At 38.8% G+C, this 19,779-nt stretch overlaps 1 protein-coding gene across 1 annotated transcript; it reads right to left on the reverse strand.

Annotated features, from left to right (window-relative positions):
- Positions 1–8,431: 8,431 nt before the first annotated feature.
- LOC145671563 (uncharacterized) lies at positions 8,432–16,774 on the reverse strand. Its single transcript, XM_081740751.1, has 3 exons — positions 14,716–16,774; positions 13,570–14,367; positions 8,432–8,439 (listed from the first exon to the last, which is right to left on the reverse strand). The coding sequence occupies exons 1-3, from the start codon at positions 16,772–16,774 to the stop codon at positions 8,432–8,434; spliced, it is 2,865 nt and encodes a 954-aa protein (XP_081596877.1).
- Positions 16,775–19,779: the final 3,005 nt, after the last annotated feature.

Below are 19,779 nucleotides of genomic sequence, written 5' to 3' on the forward strand. Positions count from 1 at the left end.
ATGTACAATAATCTTTTTTTTTCTAGTGTGGAAATTAAGGTTAATGGCTCTGTGATCACTGCACTTCTTGACTTGCTTTTTCTTGGATAATGCAACCATTGTAACATCAAGGAAATCCTTTGGCCATTCTCCACTCAGGTAGATCTTGTTGAAAAGTGAAGTCAGTACTTTCATTCATTATTTCCTTATTCCTTGAGCAAATCTGTGGTATGTCGTCGTGTCTTTTGGCCTTCTTCCTTTCCACATCTTTGATGTCTTGTACTACTTCACACTCAAAGGCTTTTATGCAGAATGAGGACTCAAAGGTCCTTATGCAGAGTCGTTTTGACGTCTGATTAACACCATACTACGAGGCTGACTAACGGATGGTTATCAAAATTGTATTCAGAGATTCTGATTAAGACGTAATATGGGACTAAGTTAATCACAAGTGACTAATTAATCTAGAGGAGAGACTAATCTTTTACCCACGGTTTAGCGTGCGACACAACATTTCCTCTTCCACTTCCACTTCTGGGGGGGAGGAGACGCTCCCCCTCCTATGTTCCAGCACCGATAACATGGGGTGTAGTAAGAAAGGTAAGTGCACGGGGTAAATTACATAGAAGGTTAGCTTAGTTTAGGAAGTCATGTAGCGTAGATAAAGATAATGGGGGCTGCTATCAGTGATTACAGATCAAGGTTATTAAGAAGAAGAAGCTGAAGGAGATGATAAATCACTGTGGAATTGTTGATAGATAGAATGGTGCACACCAGCATGGGACCATAACCAAGTAAAGAGTGCAAGGAAGAAAGAAACACTGGTCGGTAATGCTGGGTGTATGTACAGGCATAGATTAGATGATTCAAGGTACCTAGATCTTCCTGGCAGTAGCAGAGTGGATTATCCCGTAGTCCCTGACGATATTTTTGCACTGGAGTCTGTGCGGTGTTGAGTCGAAGTCTGGTGAACAACACATGATGAGCATGAGTCCATTTAGGGTGATAGATAAAAGAACGCGTGGTAAGATTAGTTTCTATTCGCCAGTAATATTTACGTGGTCCACCTCGAGCTTGATGTTGATAGTTCCGCCATTCGCTCTGCTGTTGTTCTCCAAGTGTTGGGATAAATGATGTAGCCGGTAACTTCACCGTTACAGGCGCTAATAAAGCTTCTTGTTTACCAAATTGGTCGGCCTCTTCATTACCTGGTATCATTTTATGAGCTGGTAAATGTATGAAAGTTACCTGTAGTCCTTTGCTTTGTATTTGACATACCTGTTGTAGAATATTGAACAGAATCCAGTTGGAATGAGCTGGTTGGGCTGTGAGAAGAAGACGACGAAGAACACCCTTACTGTCACTACAAATACAGCTAACAGGTGGTTGGAGACATAACACACGTTGCAATGCGGCTCGAATAGCGAACGCTTCGGCCATGTTGATTGATGTGTGGGCAGGCAATGCCTGATGAAAGCGCCAATTGTAATGCGGTATAAATACGCCAATGCCCAACTTCGATTGTCCAGCCTTGACCTGTTTAGAAGCATCCGTATAAATTAGTAAAGCGTCTGCATGGTGTTGGTTAATATAGTCTTCCCATAAATGGGATGTTAGAGAGCGGGGAGCGTTATTTAGCCAGTGGGGCGAAAGAGATGGAAATTCTACTTGCGTAGAAGTGATGTGCGTGGTGTATGAGGATTGGTAGGATGGGAGTTTAGGCGTGCGGTAGATAAAATTCAGCCATTGTTTTACACGAATAGCATACATACATAGGCAGCTGGCGATGATAGGGTAGGGTTTTGCTTCGGTTAGTAGCATATAGGAGTTGTGTTTTGCGGATGCTGGGTGACGTTGTAATTGCCATACGGTTCAAGATGAAAAGTTTAGCTACATGAAAAGCTTGGATATTGTATGGAATGATACCTGCTTCTTCCAGAAATGCCCTGTTGGGTGAGTTTCGAGGTTGCCGAAGTATTGAACGGAGTCCTTGCACTTGTAATCGAACACACAGTTCACTGAGACGCCGAGGTAGTGGAGAAAGAGCTGGGCAGCCATATAGAAGCCTTGATTCCAAACACTGGCGAAATATACATAACTGTGGTCTAATATCCAATCCCCATCTCTTGGCACTGAGTCCGCTGATAAGGTTAAGAACGGGTTGTACTTTGGTGTTAAGTGTGTCGAGATGTGCTTTCCAAAAGAGTCGAGAATCCAATGTCACTCCGAGGTAATGGAGATGAGGAACAGGCGAGAGTTGGGCATCTTGAAGTATTAGTGGCGGAGCGATTGTGCGCCTTTTCCGGGTGAAGATGATGTACTAACTCTTACGCCAGTTTACACTAAGGCCATGATCTCTGCACCAGTGTTGTAGGTTGTCTTTGGCTGGTCGAAGTTTATTGGCACCATGGATCACTGTGGAGGTTGGAATATATAACAAGAAATCATCGGCGAACTGATTTACTCTGACCAACGCTCGAAGCTGCCTATGAAGCGAGATGGTGAATAGATTAAATAGAAGCGGGCAAAGAGGAGAACCCTGTGGCAACCCTTGAGTTACTATCCTCGGGTCTGTATAACGGTGACCAACACGCACTGACACTTGACGGTGTATGAGCCAATTATGGATGAAGCGGAGGTATCCAGCTGGAATCTTAAGTGAAAATAACCCTTGGATGAGCACATCCAAGGGTACACTATCGTACGCTCGTGCGAGGTTAACATGAACTGCCGTAAGATATTCCCTCCGTTGAAAAGTACTTCATATGTCGGTGACGAGACTAGTAAGAGCGTCGTGTTTGCTGCGAGATCGGCGGAACCCGTCGAGGGTTGGGGGAAATATATCGTAATACTCTGCCCACCACATAAGACGTTGTAGGAGAATCTTCTCAAAAATTTTAGAGATGCAGGGCAATAATGTAATCGGTCGGTAGCTGCTAGGGTCCCAGAGGGCACATTAGGTTTCGGAACTGGTACAACAAGGTGGTATTTCCAGGACTGCGGTACGTGTGAAGTTTGAAGTACGCTGTTGTACAGTTGCAGCAGGTAGTTGAAACCGCTGGCAGGAAGCAGTTGAAGGTGACGAAACTTGATTCCATCAACACCAGGTGAGGTAGAAGGAGAACTCTGAAGCACTCGTTGAATCTCTGTGGCTGTAATCGGAAGTAAAGGAGGATCCTTATCAGAAGGGGCCAAGCAGTGCTGCAGGTTTTGCCGAGCCGGTAATGGAGTGGCCGGAGTGACCATCGCATGAAACGAAGTAAGCCATTCTTCATTAAGTACCGTTGGTGGAGACCTCTGAATGTACCCTTGATATAGTTCCATAAACGTCGAGGTGTGGTGGAGAGAGTTAGAGTACGGCAAAACTGTATCCAGTGAGCCTTTTTCTTGGAAGCTGGTGTTCGTCAAAATTTGGCATGGGTTTCCTGACATCTAAGGTAAGTTTCTCGGGATCGACTTCGCAGGTACTCCAGTTGACAACTCTGGACTAAGAATGGTGATGTCAGGAGTACTGGGTCTGGCCTGAAGAGATGGCAGCCTAGTAGGAGTACCGTCATTTGCTAATAGATAAGTACATTGGCGGAGAGCCGTAAGCAGGTCCGTACCAGCCGTGTTGGTAACTGCATTGCCCCACAGAGGGCTCTTCGTGTTAGGATCTCCTCCGATGACAGTGGAGAGTGGGAATTGGTGAAACAAACGGTTCCAGTAAACGGTAGGAATAGGGTATTCCGGAGGTGAATAAACATTGATGAAATTTATATCTCCTAAACATATACCTTGTAGTTGCGTATGGTTAGACGATAAAGGTGGTATCCCAGTGAGGAGAGTATATGGAAATCCACGTCGAATCCCCAGAGCGATACCGCCGTATTGATCCAGTCGGTCTTCCTGTATTAGGCGATAACCTGGGATGCGTAGTCGAAAATGATGAAACGACCAGACCTCTTGAAGTAGGAGTATGGTTGGTTGAAAAATAGCACACAGTCGTTGTAAAGCCATTTGCTTGCCCTGTGCTTGATGAATGTTCCACTGTAACATGGTAATTACACTTGTTCCCGCCATCCTAGGATGTGTGAAATTGTGGTAAGCGCAGGTTCCAGGTCACTATCATTAAGAAGACTGGTACTCACTAGTTGTTGAAACAACACAGTTCGAATGGCTTTGTATTGATTTTTGAGAACAGTGGTAGAAGTGTCCTTAAGTGTGCAATCTGGTATTTTAGGTTCAGAATGAAATTGGCGCACTACATCTCGTAACGGTTCTCTGCGTGCACGAGTAGAAGAAGCTGGTGGGGTAGTTGAAGAGGCAGATAAGGGAGAAGTCCCCGAAGAGAATAGACCTTTGCGCCTCTTGGAGGAAGAAGGTTCTTGCAACGAACCAAGCTGTGCGTCACGATCCGCTGGTATACTGGAAGTAGTCATGGATCGAGCAGGGCGTCTCGACGATGTAGGTGATGGGCGCTCTGCACCGGGAATTGTTCCAGTAGAACGAGTAGCTAAACTAGATGTGGTATCGGAACGAGGTGAAGCCTGTACCGTTCGAGCGTAGGTGGCTTGCCTTGGGTGTAATTTTCGTGCTTCATTGTAAGATAACTTGGATTTAACCATAATTTCTTGTAGTTTTTGTTGGTGTTGGCGTTCTGCACAAGTAGGATCATCAGCCACGTGGGATGCACCACAATGAAGGCAGATCGTAGGGTTAGAGCATTGATCAGAGGTATGGCCCTGACCACACTGACGACATCTGGCGGCTGATTTGCAAGTTTTGGCGATGTGCCCGTATCGGTAACATTTGCGGCATACTTTTGCTAACGGTACATAAGGTGTAACTGAAACGGCAAAAATATAACTTACACTCGATTGGAAGTATTTGGCTGTCAAAAGTGAGGACGATGTACCGGTGGGAAGACGAGTCGGCTGTACCGGCGGGTCAGTAGGTATGTTAGAAGCATCTGATCCTTGTACTACTGTAGTGATCGGATTGCGGGCCATACGTTCTATTCTCCGTGCATGTACAACAGGAGTTCCAGCACACTGTATATCAGCGAGTAGATCTTCCATCGAAACGTCGACAGGCACTCCTTTAATAACACCCATGGTAGTAACTGCATAGTTAGGTATATACGCCGTCCAACATTGTTGTTTGAGAATATCATTGTTAAGCAAAGCATTAGCGTGGGTAGCACTGTCACAGGTTGCCTTTATTAAATTGCGCCCGATGATGTCAAAACTGGTGATTCCTGTCACTTTGGATTTAAAGAGAGCACCTCCTAAAGCCATGGGATGAGTTTTACCCACAGGCTTGGAATAATCTTTTGCAGTGATGTGCACTACATAAGGAGCCAGATGATGAGATTTGTAGGTAATGTAAGGCAGAGCAGCCACAGGAGAAGAGGATGGATCAGTGGTAATGGTGACTTCCATAGCCGGACTTGGAGGCTGCTGCAATTCTGATATAGGTAAATCCAGTATCAAGGGGTCAGGCTGAGAGCCAGATGGTGAAATCAATGGCTTTCCACCCGATTGGGCGGCCATGTTGAATAATTGCCCCCAAGGAGGCAAATATAGTATCACTAAACACGACACACAGTGAAAATAACACAAACACTAATCACAGCACAAGTAACAAACGGAAAGTCGGTGTAATAGGAGAATTCGAAGATTATTCGAGGACAGGTACCGATCGCCACCAGGTCTAACTCGTGAATCACACAACATTTCGTATTTCGTAATTCATGTATTTTCATTTTTACAGACTACGCATGCGCTCATCTACTTTTCCGTAGTTGCCACATTTATTTACTCACCGATATATTGGGGTTCTTTAAGTTAATCATACTCAAATCATAATTTATTTTTACTCAAAGTGGACTCTGAATACCAAAAAGTGCACCTTCCTTAGTAAAGAGTTAGTATTCTTACTAACTAGACTGTGACTAATCTTCGATTAACGAATTTTCTCTGAATACCGCCCAAATATTCTAATCATACAGACATAATGGGCGGTATTCAGAGAAAATTCGTTAATCGAAGGTTAGTCACAGTCTAGTTAGTAAGAATACTAACTCTTTACTAAGGAAGGTGCAGTTTTTGGTATTCAGGGTCTACTTTGAGTAAAACTAAAATGATGATTTGGGTATAATTAACTTATAGTAATGTGAGTTGTGAGTAAAATAAATGTGCCAACTACGGAAAAGTAGACGAGCGCATGCATAGTCTGTAAAAATGAAAATACATGAATTACGAAATACGAAATGTACCGCACGCTAAACCGCGGGTAAAAGATTAGTTTCTGATCTAGATTAATTAGTCACATAAGATTAACTTCGTCCAATATTACGTCCTAATCAGAGTCTATGAATACAATTTTGATAACCATCCGTTAGTCAACCCCGTAGTATGGCGCTAATCAGACGTCAAAACGACTCTGCATAAGGCCCAATATATACAGTATTTACGGTATATTTTTTATTTTCGCCCTTTTTAAAATGTATATTTAGACTTCATTTACTCAGATCAGTGCCGGATTTACGTATAAGCTAAAGAAGCTATAGCTTAGAGCTCCAGTCGCCCCCCCCTCAAAAAAAAAAAAAACAAAGAAAAAACTTATTATAATGCAATTTCCAAATAAGAAGTAGCAAATAAGATAAAACGTAGATACAACAATGGTGTTTTGTATTGTTATGTACTAGGCTTTTATGAAACAAATAATAGCGCTCTATTTCTGTCTCACTTGAATGAGGTCCCTATTATCCAAGCCTACTTATAATGGAGACCCCGTTTCTCAGCTCTGTTTGTAATGGGTCCTTGTTACCATTTAGATATCCATTACAGACGTGGAAAATTATTACCAATTTTTTAAAATTCATATAAATTTGTGGATTTATTATATTTCCTAAATTTCTTGATGAGAGCTAGTCATTTGTGAGACACCACATGACAATGTTAGTACTGATGAACATTTATAAGTTGTGTACGAATTCTTAAGTAATAATTGATCATTTAATCTGACACAACATGAGGACACGTGGTTTCGAGACTAGAATATTTGAATGGAGGAAAAGCCCAGGGGGCAAGTAAACTCGTCTTCGGAGATAAAATTGCTGATAATGTTCAGTTAAAAGCCTTTCTTGATAGGAAAAAGACTTGCAGGAACATAACTACTGGTTCATGGAATATTTTTTATATATGTATGGTGGTTCAAGTGTGATTTTTTGTTTGCTTGAAGAGGACTGTTGGAATTGTTCTGAACTATGGTTTTGGAGCAATGGATAAGAGAAAAGATATTTTGCCAAAGAAACGAGCGACAGTTTTTACTCTCTTGAATTTGAAAAGCATGTCCAAGTTAGAGATTAACAGAAACGTAGGGATAGTGCATCGTATGTTACAAGATTTGCACCAAACTTAAGCTGTGGGAATGAACTGTCACCAAAACGTAAAGGTGCCTGCGGCCGAAACTCACTGCTATCAGCCTATGCAGACGCATTGCTGGTAAGGGAATCAAGAAAAATCATCGAGCAAGTTCAACACAACTACATGGAATGCTCGCAAATGCTGGTGTCCATGTTTCATCGAGAATTGCTCGTCGCCGATTGTTTAAGAAAGATTGAAACCTAGGCGTCCCAGCAAGAAACAAAAACTTATTTCGGCGATGGTGAAGAAACGATATCAGTGAGCCAGAGATCATCAGGATTGGACTGTAGATGATTGTGGAAAGATAGGTTAATATTTAATTTGTCATTTGAATGTAATAATACATCATTTAAGATTGCAAATGTACACGATGTCTGTATTGTTGGTTAGTAAACGAACTTTAATGTGATTCATGTGAACTTCAGTAATTTTAAAGTAATTAAAACGTTGTCATTTGTCCATACGTTGTATTTAGAGATGGGACCATAATTCCTGTAGAAGAGGAGAACTTCCAGTATGTGAGGAAAACCAAAGGCGAAGCCTTTAGGGCAGATTGTGTAAGACAAAGTGTGAAATATCCAACACGAGTGATGGTATGCAGCTGCATTAGTGTGAAAGGAATGGAACGTTTTTATGTAGTAGAAGAAAACATAAAAGCAGGGCAATATCAAAAAGTGATCACAGAACATCTTTTGCCACAGTTGCGTCAATGGTTTCCATCCGGGGACCCGAGTTTTATGCATGATGGTGCGCCGTGCCACCTTGCTAAGGCTGTTTCCAAGACGTTGGAACAGAAAGTGTCAGAGTCCTTCCGTGGCCAGGAAACAACCCAAAAATGAACCCCATAGAGTCTTTGTGGGCCTTCCTGAAGAAAAAAGTTACGGAGCAGCATCCAACTTCAAGAAACCAGCCGATAGAAGTGGTGAATAATGTATGGTACGGTGATCCAGAAATGAAAAACTTCTGCTGTATACTTTAATAAACAAAGTGCCAAAGCGAATCCAGGCACTACGTCTAGTCCAAGGTTTCCATACAATGTACTAAAATACTGTAACAGTACGTAGAATGTAATGAAATAGAAAATTATTCATATATTAACACGTATTCTTTCTTTAATTTGTAATTTTCTTTAATTTTCGCAAGAAAATCCTAAAATTGCTAATTATTTGTCCACATCTGTAGGTCCATAAATTAGCACATAGCATATATTCAAACCTAAACAACGGCAACACAACATTTTGTATCTGAGAAATGAAGCTTGACGTATAAAGGGCCCCTAAAGCTTCTCATATATAGGTCCACTTTCAATAGCTTAGGGCCCCATGAAACCTATATCCGACATTGACTCAGATTATTATTTCTTCGAAAAGTTGCTTCTATAGGCATTTTAGGCATTGAAACTTCATCGTCTATTCCAGATGACACATGTTCACAAGAGTTCGGGGGGGGGGGGAAGTCCCAGCATGCTTTCGTTTGTTCTTGAAATTCGTAATCACATTAGGATCTCGTGGAGGTGTCCTATCTACAATCGATAATCAAAACGGAAAGTGCAGATTTATCTGCTTCCTGGTGCACATTTATTTAGGTGAAGAGCCAGTGCAAAAGAAATGAAATCTTTGAGTTTTACGTCCCACGGTTATGCCGGTTAGGCTAAAGGAGACGGTGATGATGAGTAATGAATGAAATGGTGGAATGAAGAAAGTGGGAGGAAACGGGAGAACCCCGAGAAAACCCACGCACACGGCCAGTGCAAAAGATATACATAGGTTATATCCTTGTCAATCCGTCCTGATTCGTGCTAGGTAGGCCAATGCGACTCGACCCGAGCCGTGCTATTCAGTGCGAAAACACCTTGGGCCTTGTGCAGAGTCGTTTTGACGTCTGATTAATGACCTACTACGGGGTTGACTAACAGATAGTTATCAATAGTGTATTTCGAGTCTCTGATTAGGACGTAGTAATCGACGGAGTTCATTACATATGACTAGTTAATCTAGAGCAGAGGGTACCCTTTTAGCCACGGTTTAGCTTGTGCGACACACAGGGGTGTAGCCAGCAGGTTTCAGTAGGAGGGGCCCGTCGTTTTTGAAGGGGGGCCAGCTACAATGTGTAAAATAAAAAAAAATGTGTTGCAGCTAGGGTTTTTAAAACCAGAAAAAACTGGAAAAATTTGGTTTCCTTCCCGAAAATTAAAAATAGTCCTTCTTAAGATTATTATTATTATTAATTTATTATTTATTAATTTATTGTTTTTTCTTCATAAATTATATTCCAGGTATTTTTATTATGTTAAACCAAGAACTACTGTCCCGGAACAAACAATATACCTTTGTGCATAACTATTTCAATACAGAGAACCTATCTATAAAGGTAACTAAGAAAGTTCTATCGCTTTCTCACCCACCACCTCCGAACATTCATATGTCACCCAAGACATACCTGGAAGATCAAAAATAGTCCCCATAAGAATCGACGACCTTTTGCCAACGTTCTGGAAGGCCAAGGATTCCATCTCGGTTGAACTTGATGGGCCGTGAAGCAAAGAAGGTATCAAGTGCATTTTGCACCTCTACTAGGGATTTGAACTGGCGTCCTCTAAGGTGATCGTCTAAAAAATGGAACAGGTAATAATCGAACCGTGCAATATTCCGGAAGTATAGTGGATACAATAGTATTTCCCATCGAAGGCGTAATATGGTGTCCCGGGTCATCCTAGGCACGTAGGGCTTAGAGTTGTCCTGTAACAGAAGGACCCCTTTGTGATTCCGAAGTTTGGCTCCAAAGTTTTAAGTTTTTCCTGAACATGGCTCAACTGCTGACAGTACACAGTTGTATTGATGCTGTGACCAGCTGGTAGCAGTTCCCAATGCACGAAGCCGCGAGCAGTTCATCAAACACACAGGAGGACCTTCTTCTGGTGCAATGTTTCGGCTGCTTTGGAAGCGGTTCATGGGATGCTAACCAATGATGACGGCGCCGTGGAACTTCGTACAGGACTGACTTCTCATCATATTTCAACACCCTGCCCAGAAATGCCTCTTTTTTCAGACGAGACAGCGAAAAAACACAGGTGTCTGCTCGCGTTGCTTTCTGGCCCGGAGTCAATTCATGTGGATCCATTGACCCAACTTGTACTGTGTGGTCAGGAAGTGGGTTAGTTCCAATAGTATAGTTTAGTTATGGTAGAACGTCTGTACACAGTTACCTTGAAGTCTTTAAGACTCATAAACATCGGCATGATCACCATCCATATCGTAACACAGCTGAATTCTACACCAAGTTCTCGCAGATGTTTTGCGGAGATACTTGGAGTCACGAGGGTGAAGGAGTGTTCCATAGCTGCTCGTAATTCCTGCGTTGTGATATCTAGTGTTTCTTACTTATTGCTTTATGAAAACCCCAGAGAGCATGCAATCTAATGCCAAGCAAGTCACCAAACAAATGTGGGTAAAACCTAAAACCGTAAGAAAACACCAATTAGGGGTACGCCCACTTCCAGACCATGCCGTAGTGTTTCCTCAGTTGATGAAGGTGCTGCCGAATGGTTTCTCCACCCACACTGAATTTCAGTTCCAGTTCCTCACATGTTTGGTCACTGTTAGTAGGAAGGGAGAGAAAACATGAGGATTTTAATGAACTTTTCCCTAATTAAGGATTAATTAAGCCGTATTTACTGGCCCGTATGGCCATATTTTGGTACTAAACGAAAGGGTTAACCCGGAATATAAGAATACTTTTGCATATTAATTAGGTAAAACTAGGTCATTTTAATATTTGTGCATATTAATTAGGTAAAACTAGATCATTTTTAATGATATGCATGAAAACTAGAGCTTTTTAAGTGGGCGTGGCATTTTGATATCATTTTAATTGGAGCATAATTTTTTAATTATTCATAGCATGCTAATGTATGCAAATTTACCTGAATCCTGATTAATATTAATTTTTGTTAACCCTTTAACTATTTTATTGACCGGGGTATTATATACTATAATACATGTATAAATAAATAAATATAATATTTACTTACCAATGACGTCACCACATCCTTTGGAGAATCACATTGAACGAACTGCTCCGATTCTTTACGAAGAACGGTGATACCGGAACCGGATTTACGATTCCGAAATATTTATTGTAGAGAAATTTATAAGACTAGCACATTAAGTATTATTAAAAGAGGTAAAAGTATATGTACTATTGTCAAATATTTGATATGATATAGTATATGTATTCTTCCTTTATCTTATATTGAATACACATACTTATTGGATGTTTATTGAATATATATGCATAATACTTAATTAAAATGAAAGAGCGTCACATAAAGTATTATTAAAGCATGTAAAACGTATATGTATGATCGTTGAATACTTGATATGACGCAGTATATGTATTCTTCCTTTATCTTATATAGAATACACATACTTATTGATATGATATCTATTATTGGATGTATGGGAATAAAACACATTATTAAAATTGATACTATTTATTGTGTTGTTCATTGTTTAAATACAATATTGAAATTTTCAACAACAAAAAATCAATAATTTTAGTTTTTCATTAGTATATTTTTACATTATTTATATTTTCAAACATATATTTACATGAATTACTTTTCATTAATTGTAGTTTTTTTCATGCATTTGCAACGGTGGTACTTTTATTTGTATATTTCCTATAATTGTTGTTTTATTTGCGTATTTACAATATTGATATTTTTCAATTCTATATTTTCAATATTAATGTTTTCATTTACATATTTACAATTTACATATTTACAATTTACATATTTACAATATTTACAAAACACTATTTACAATATACACTTTAATATCAGAATAATACGTGAAAATCTATTTGCAATATATAAAAATTAGGTGAAAATCTTATTTGCAAAATACTATATTGTTTACAAAAGTGGGTGCGGTACAGCGTAGGTGATATAGGGATGATCAGTACTTGCGAGCGTAAAAGGAATCTTATAGTTTAGAATATTTATATGCTATATCCAGGTTGAGATAACGAAAATGTGTGATTACCCTAGATGTTTTCATACCATTTACACTAATATTTACATGTGCTAAATAAATAATTATATACAAACGCACACACACTCACACAACGCATTACAGGACAGGACTTTGGCTTCGATAACCATAAGGGATAGTACGATAGTCGGTAATACTGTCAGGGTTTAAACGCTGTCTCTTGTTATTTACTTTACGGTGAGTTTTTGTCTCAGGTCGTGATACAATGCTAAACCCAGTTTTACGCACAATCCTCCCTGGGAAGTTTAACTCTTTTTTCTCAATGTCATCGCGAACTAAATCATAAAAATGTTCAAAATTAATTTCTTCCCGCGTTCTACTGTCCAAAGTGATTCCCCTAATTTTATATACATAATCAAAATTCCCCGTCCCAATTTCTTTTAAACGGTACGCGTAATTTTTAGCCCCTAAGCCAATGAACATGTCAATTTCCCACCCTTCTGGAACTTCATTAGTTAGCTCTCCCAAGTAGGATCCGGTTGTAAGCTTGGGCTTGGCATCACGTCTTTGGACATACATAATGCTGTCCGTGTCACAATATAAAACATTGTTTGGTCCTGCTGCCGTCAATAGGTCATGAAGCCGAAGCCTTGCCCATGATGTAATAAACGCGGCAAGTACGACATTCGAGAACTTCCACGGTTTGTTTTCGTTCTCGATGTCCTTGTATGTGACAATCAAGTGTTCGTCACCAAGGGGCGTTACAGTTTGCACTTCATATTGCGGCGCCAATAGGTATGTAAAAAATGTTTCTGGATTGTCAACAATTTTTGTCTGCGGTAAGTCTGTTCTCTGACCCCATTTTCCATACAGCGAATTGAGGAATATCTTAGCGATATACCTCAATCCCGGGTTCGATTCAATGTTTTCTTCTGTTAACTGTATGCCTTCATGGGCATAATAGTCTGCAATATATTTTTGCTGGTCTCCTTTGCTTTGACAGTGAGCAGGAAAACCTGAGGCTTCCTGCTTCATTTTTAGGAAGGAATTCACGTAGTCTTTAAACAGACTATTTGAATTATCCTCCTCGCCGCCAACCAGGTTAAATTCCCAAATTTCTATAATTTGCAGTATTTTGTATCCGGCTTGTATTGCTTTGTGAAGTTCGGGGGTGCAGAATGTACCAGTAATACTCCTGTCCTTATCGCAGTGCATGCAATTGTTGACATTTTCCTCCTCCATACATGTCTGGCACAGTCCGAAAAGTAATCGTCCGCCACCCACATATGGAAGAATCGGAAAATACAAATCATTTGGAGGCATGATGGTGCATTTGACTAACCCATGGATACTTTCCACGTCTGGAAAGTCTGGCCCCTTGTGTATTTTTGGCATACCTACTGGCAGCGGCTTATTAGCCATTACCCACGGGTAGAGACTTGTAACATCCAGATATTGAATGCTTTCCTCATCAGTGCATTCATACAACGCGTTGAAACATTCTGTGCGACCACCATTAAATGCATGCTTGGGGATCAAATGATCGACAATATCCCTACATTGAGTTCGAATGAACTCTTGAATGGACTTGTCTTTCTTCACCTGATCATCCCATTGGCATTCCCACATTTCAATGACATTAAGTCCTCGGCTACGTAGGTAATTTAATTTAATGATGGTTGCCTCATAACGTTGTTGCATAATTGCATGATGAGACGAGGATTCGTCAAGTTGTTCGTGACGTAATTCAGGATAACATGATTTACACGAGTGCCAGTAACATCCCATGAACTCAAAGACAGTCTTACTAGATGGTTCATATCCATCGACCTTATATTTCCCAAATCTTCTTTCGGTGCCATTTTCCGCAGACTGAATTTCAGTACCTCTTGTTTTCTTTAAATACCGCAACCATTGAAGTGCTTTTACACTTTGCTGATCGCGATAATCAAATCCAAGAGGTGGAATCACACCAATTGAATCTTTAGGTAAATATAGGGTACAATAGACATGCATAGCAAGACTGGCTATTGTGCTTGAAGAAATGAAACACTGGATACCGCCAGTTTTCTCTTCGATCAGGTCTGAGAATTTTATGACACCCTCAGCTAAAATTCTTACGTCATTACGACAGTACGCGAGCATCTCTTTTTGGAGATCATACTCCTCGCCACTTGCAGCACGTTCTTGGTGCCAGGCGATTAACTGTCTTTTTTCTTCGGGGGACAAACTGTCGGGATCAAAATACTTAAGATCCGGAATTTTGCCTATGTAATTTTGATTAGCGGGTGTATTAAATAAATATGGAAAAGATCCCTTCCTTAAATTACCGCGCAAGCCTAAAGTATTCGGGAGTTTTGATAACCTAACTCCCATGTAAAGATAACTATCTCGAAACACAATATGACCGTTCCCGACTTTCAACTCAGTAATCTTTTGCCCCGTCATTGTTAGATTTACAGAAACATGCTCGGTCTCTATAAGATATTTAGCTACAAAATGGATGTCATAACGACTCCCATTATGTGATAACACAATGACCTTCTCAAACTCTCGACGAGGTGTTAGCACAAACTTAACAAACCCATCTAGAGTTTTAAAAGAAAACTCACGATTTCCATTTTCATCCCCGCATGTTTGACATAACTCATCCAATGTGTTATCCTTGCACGAGTGACAAATTACCTGTGCACACACAAGATTTACCTCATGCTCTTGTTCCCCATTAGCATTCATATCCAGTAGCATAGTCTCTACGTCGAATATTATATACAAATACTTTTCAACCCGGGTAAGGCTTTGATTCTGAACATAACAAGTATGGTTTCGATCTACATGCATATTGCATGGTTTACACAACCGCTCACCACACTTGTGCTCAGATTTGCGACGCCTTAAATCAAACAATACGCCACAATCGTTACAAACCTTGACTAAGTCGCATACACTCTTGCCACTTTTTGATACATCTTTATGATTGCTGAAACACTCATTCGATGAAAACAATCTATTGCAATCACTACATTCGCGTTTAATGTCAGAGGTAGATAATTCGTGATACTTATCACAATACATGCACTTGGATTCACATTTGTGATAAATACCAGACTTATTATACCCCTGCAAACAATGTTCGCAAAAACCATCTGTTCCCAAAAGTTTACGAACGCTTCCAATTAATTGATAATGCGCATCTTCAAACAATAAATATATTTGCTTTCCACCCTTTATACCCGGATATAGCACATGGAATTCCCGACTATTAAGCTTCCTTTCAAAGACAATAATTTGGTACTTGGATGTGAGGTGGTTTTGAATTTTCTTTACGTCTTCGAGAGTACATCCGTTTTGCGCGCTAGCTTCAATTCCTAATTTTATGCATAATTTTATAGCTTTCCTTAATAAACGTTCAGGATTCTTTTTCAATTCATATACTTGATGATGATTTTGATCAGCCCTTGCCATCCCAAGAATTACACTTTTTGGGAGACAATATACATCCTTCTCCATAGTAACCAATTTATCTTCTAAAAATTCACCCAATGGTGCATATTTTGCAATGGTTCGACTCCGTCTTTTACCTCTTCCCTTTCGGAGATGCACACTATGCACCTTAAAGGTGACGTCACCTCCAATTAGGAACTCCTCATTACTGTTGAGGGTGTTTTCTACTACGGAGAGGAGGGCCTCCGGGTTCAATTGCGATTTTTTGCGCCAAGGCAAATAGATAGGCTTATTTAACTTCGAGGCAGTGCTCTCGATAGTCATTCCTACAAAGGTGTTCTGATCAACATCCTTTAATGTATGGGCCAATACGAAATCAAACAAATCTCGTACGTGTTTTTCCGGGTCTTCGATTCCATTACTACCCATACACTTAATGGTTACTTCCTTTCCCTTAATTCCAAAGTACGCATAATTACGGAATGCACTCTTCACAACTTGAAACTTTGACACACCCGTACCAAACATTGTCATAGGTGATTCTTCAGAACTCGGGCCAGCCAAGTTCACAGGTTCACCTAATAGCTCGCCAGCGATTTCCGCAGACAACCCACTAGTTTTACCTGATGAAATCAACTGTTTGAGCTTACCGCAAGCCTGATTTTTTATATCACCCACGCGAAAGAACCCTGTCCAATAAAGGTCGGTAATATCGGCAGCAGTTTCACACCCCGCCAAAATAAGTTGCTGAGCAATCCCATAGTGCTTAAATAATGCTTGCAACAGTCGATTATATTGCACATTACGTACACGCACCCCCATAGAATGATATTTTTCAACTACACGTTTCCATGTATAATATGTAATATCTGGAGCGTCATATCCACAACGGTCCTGAATGGCCAACAGATCATTGAGTTCCTTAAGATTTTGTATGAGCGCCATCTGTAACCACAATATTATATTCCTCTATAAGAATATATATAAAATACTATCTTCCTAAGTTACACCAGTATATTTGTAAAATAATATTAGATTAACACTATATATTGATATTCAGTACACTGTACTAAAAAGATAGTTAATAATTCCTCTTGTAAATGATATTATCTCGTAACTTTTATAGTTACCGATGATCCAGCTGAAAGTTTATCGGCAATTACACTAATACTTTCCGATAAGTATATTGATAAATTTTCCGTAACTTTTGAAATTTACCATAGATATTCTTCTAAGATTATCGGCAAATCCTTAAACACTTTCCAGTAAATGTAATTTATAATCTAATGTAATAAAATTTTCTTCAAGTTAATTGATCCACGCAACGTACAGGCAGAAACGTCTTCACTGTTTCACTGATTCTTCAATACTGACTGCCTGCGCAATTCGACCTCTCTTATATACATGTAGACTATTACAAATTCCAAGAACTCCACACGAAGTTTCCCGAAGATTGTCAAGGTGTTCGAAAATCAGCTTACTGATAATTCTTCTTGAAGTTTGGTAACTAGAATTTTATGATATGATCCGCAATGTGTTTACCGAAGATATACTTCAAAGTTTAACGGTAAATCCTTCACTACTTTCCGCCAAAACAATTTACAATATCCCGTAATAAACTGTTGATCACAACACGGAGACTGCAATCAGGGACGTCTTTACCGTACAAATTCTTCTGCTATACTGACCGCCGCGCAATTTTCCCGCCGTTATATAGACTTAGTTATTACAAATTCCAAGAATTCTACCCAATTCCAAGAATACAACACGAAGTTTGCCGAAAATTGCCGAAGATTCCCGATATTTTCTAAAATAGCAATCCTATACTAACACTGCTTATTGGTGATTAAATGTTTATCCACTCAGTTTCCGATAACACTAAATGACAAAATCCTGTAATTTTTATCTAGCTGTTGTATGTTTACAATTATAACTCGTAGTGTTCAATCAAAAACGTCTTCACCCTAACAGTGCTTCTTCTAAATTGAGGCCGCGCCGATTTCGCACGCTTTATATAGGCGCGTAACGTACTCTCGTACCCAGACGCATTCAGTTTGTAATCTCGTACCCAGACGCATTCAGTTTGTAATCTCGTACCCAGGTGCATTCAGTTTGTAATTTCGTACGCAAATGCGTTAAAGAAAAATCTCGTATCCATACCCGTTACAATCTTGTGTTTATCACATGATAAACTAGTAATTATTATAACTTGTAACTTAAACGATAATCAAATATTAATTTCATAAAATAAATGTTTTTTTCAAACGTATAACTAACAACATGTATAACAGAAACAATTTATTAAGAAGTTCACAGCGTAGCTGTTCTACCGAGTATGCTTTGGCATACGAATCAATAAATAATTAGTATTTTTGAATTTTTCAGTATGCTGACACGAAGTGTTCGAATCATTTTAACAACGAGTATGCTTTGGCATACGAAGTACTACATAAGCTGAGTTTTCGTAGAAAGCGATTCATTAAAAAGATACGAAAGAATAAATTTATATTCTTCCAACGCTGTTGTTCGTAAAACTTCTACAAGAAGCGTAGAAACCGATTCATTAAAAATTAGAAGTTTTTGTAACAATCGATATATTTACAGGTTCACAGCGTAGCTGTTCTACCGAGTATGCTTTGGCATACGAATCAATAAATAATTAGTATTTTTGAATTTTTCAGTATGCTGACACGAAGTGTTCGAATCATTTTAACAACGAGTATGCTTTGGCATACGAAGTACTACATAAGCTGAGTTTTCGTAGAAAGCGATTCATTAAAAAGATACGAAAGAATAAATAATTAATATTCTCCCAACTGTGTTGTTCGTAAAACTTCTACAAGAATCGTACCAATTAAAATTGCGTAGCAAACACAAACAAAAGAAGAAAGAAAGAAAATAGAATAAAGTTAGTTATCTAGTTAAAATATAAAAAGAAAATAGAATTAGTACCAAACAGAGACAACAGAAGAAAGAAAGAAAAATAAAATCAGGTTAGTTATCTAGTTAGTTAGTTAAAATATAAAGATCATGAAAAAAATTAGCAGCAAACACAAACAGAAGAAAAGAAAGAAAAATAAAAGAAAAGAAAATAGCATAGCATAGCATGGTAAGAAAATATAAAAAGAAAGAAAACATTTTAAAAAGGAAAAAGTTTAATACCAAACACAAACAAAAGAAGAAAGAAAAATAGAATCAGGTTAGTTATCTAGTTAGTTAAAATATAAAAAGAAAATAGAAATAGTAGCAATCAGAAACAACAGAAGAAAGAAAGAAAAATAAAATCAAGTTAGTTATCTAGTTAAAATATAAAAATATAGAAAAGAATTACTACCAAACACAAAAAACAGAAAAAAGAAAATAAAATCAGGTTGGTTATCTAGTTAGTTAGTTAAAATATAAATAGCATAGAAAAGAATTACTACCAAACAGAAACAACAGAAGAAAAGAAAGAAAAATAGAATGAGGTTAGTTATCTAGTTAGTTAAAATATAAATAGCATAGAAAAGAATTACTACCAAACACAAACAGAAGAAAGAAAAATAGAATAAAAGAAAAGAAAACCAAGATCGTCAATTATTACAAATCACTTCAAGAAAATAACAAACAGAAAAAGTATAACAAAAGAATTAATAGGAATAGTATAGAAAAATAGCAGAGATTAAATGAACTTAAAACCAAATAAAAAGGTTAGAAAAATATAATTCCTTTAAAAGAAATTATTTGTCAGTTCATACTCAAAGAGTGTTCTGAATTTGCAAAGCAAGTGAAATATTTATTGGATCACGCTGTATAATTTTATTGGATCCCAACATTTTATCAACAAGTTTGTGTAACAAACGATAGAATACATAAACAGAGTTTCTGAAAGGATTTTTAATGTATTCACAATCATAGATTGTTCCGAGTTTCCATAGGAAACGTACCAATTAAATTTGTAAAAAAGCAGC

The sequence above is a fragment of the Thermobia domestica genome, chromosome 15, assembly GCF_964235325.1.
Source record: "Thermobia domestica chromosome 15, izTheDome1.hap1.1, whole genome shotgun sequence".
Classification (NCBI taxonomy): domain Eukaryota; kingdom Metazoa; phylum Arthropoda; class Insecta; order Zygentoma; family Lepismatidae; genus Thermobia; species Thermobia domestica.

Excerpts from the sequence above, each read along its gene's own strand:
- LOC145671563 (XM_081740751.1), bottom strand. The coding sequence starts at position 16,774 with ATGGCGCTCATACAAAATCTTAAGGAACTCAATGATCTGTTGGCCATT. Across the intron at positions 14,368-14,715 it reads GAATACTTTAGGCTTGCGCG|ATTCAATTGGTGTGATTCCA; the intron begins GTAATTTAAGGA and ends ATTTACCTAAAG.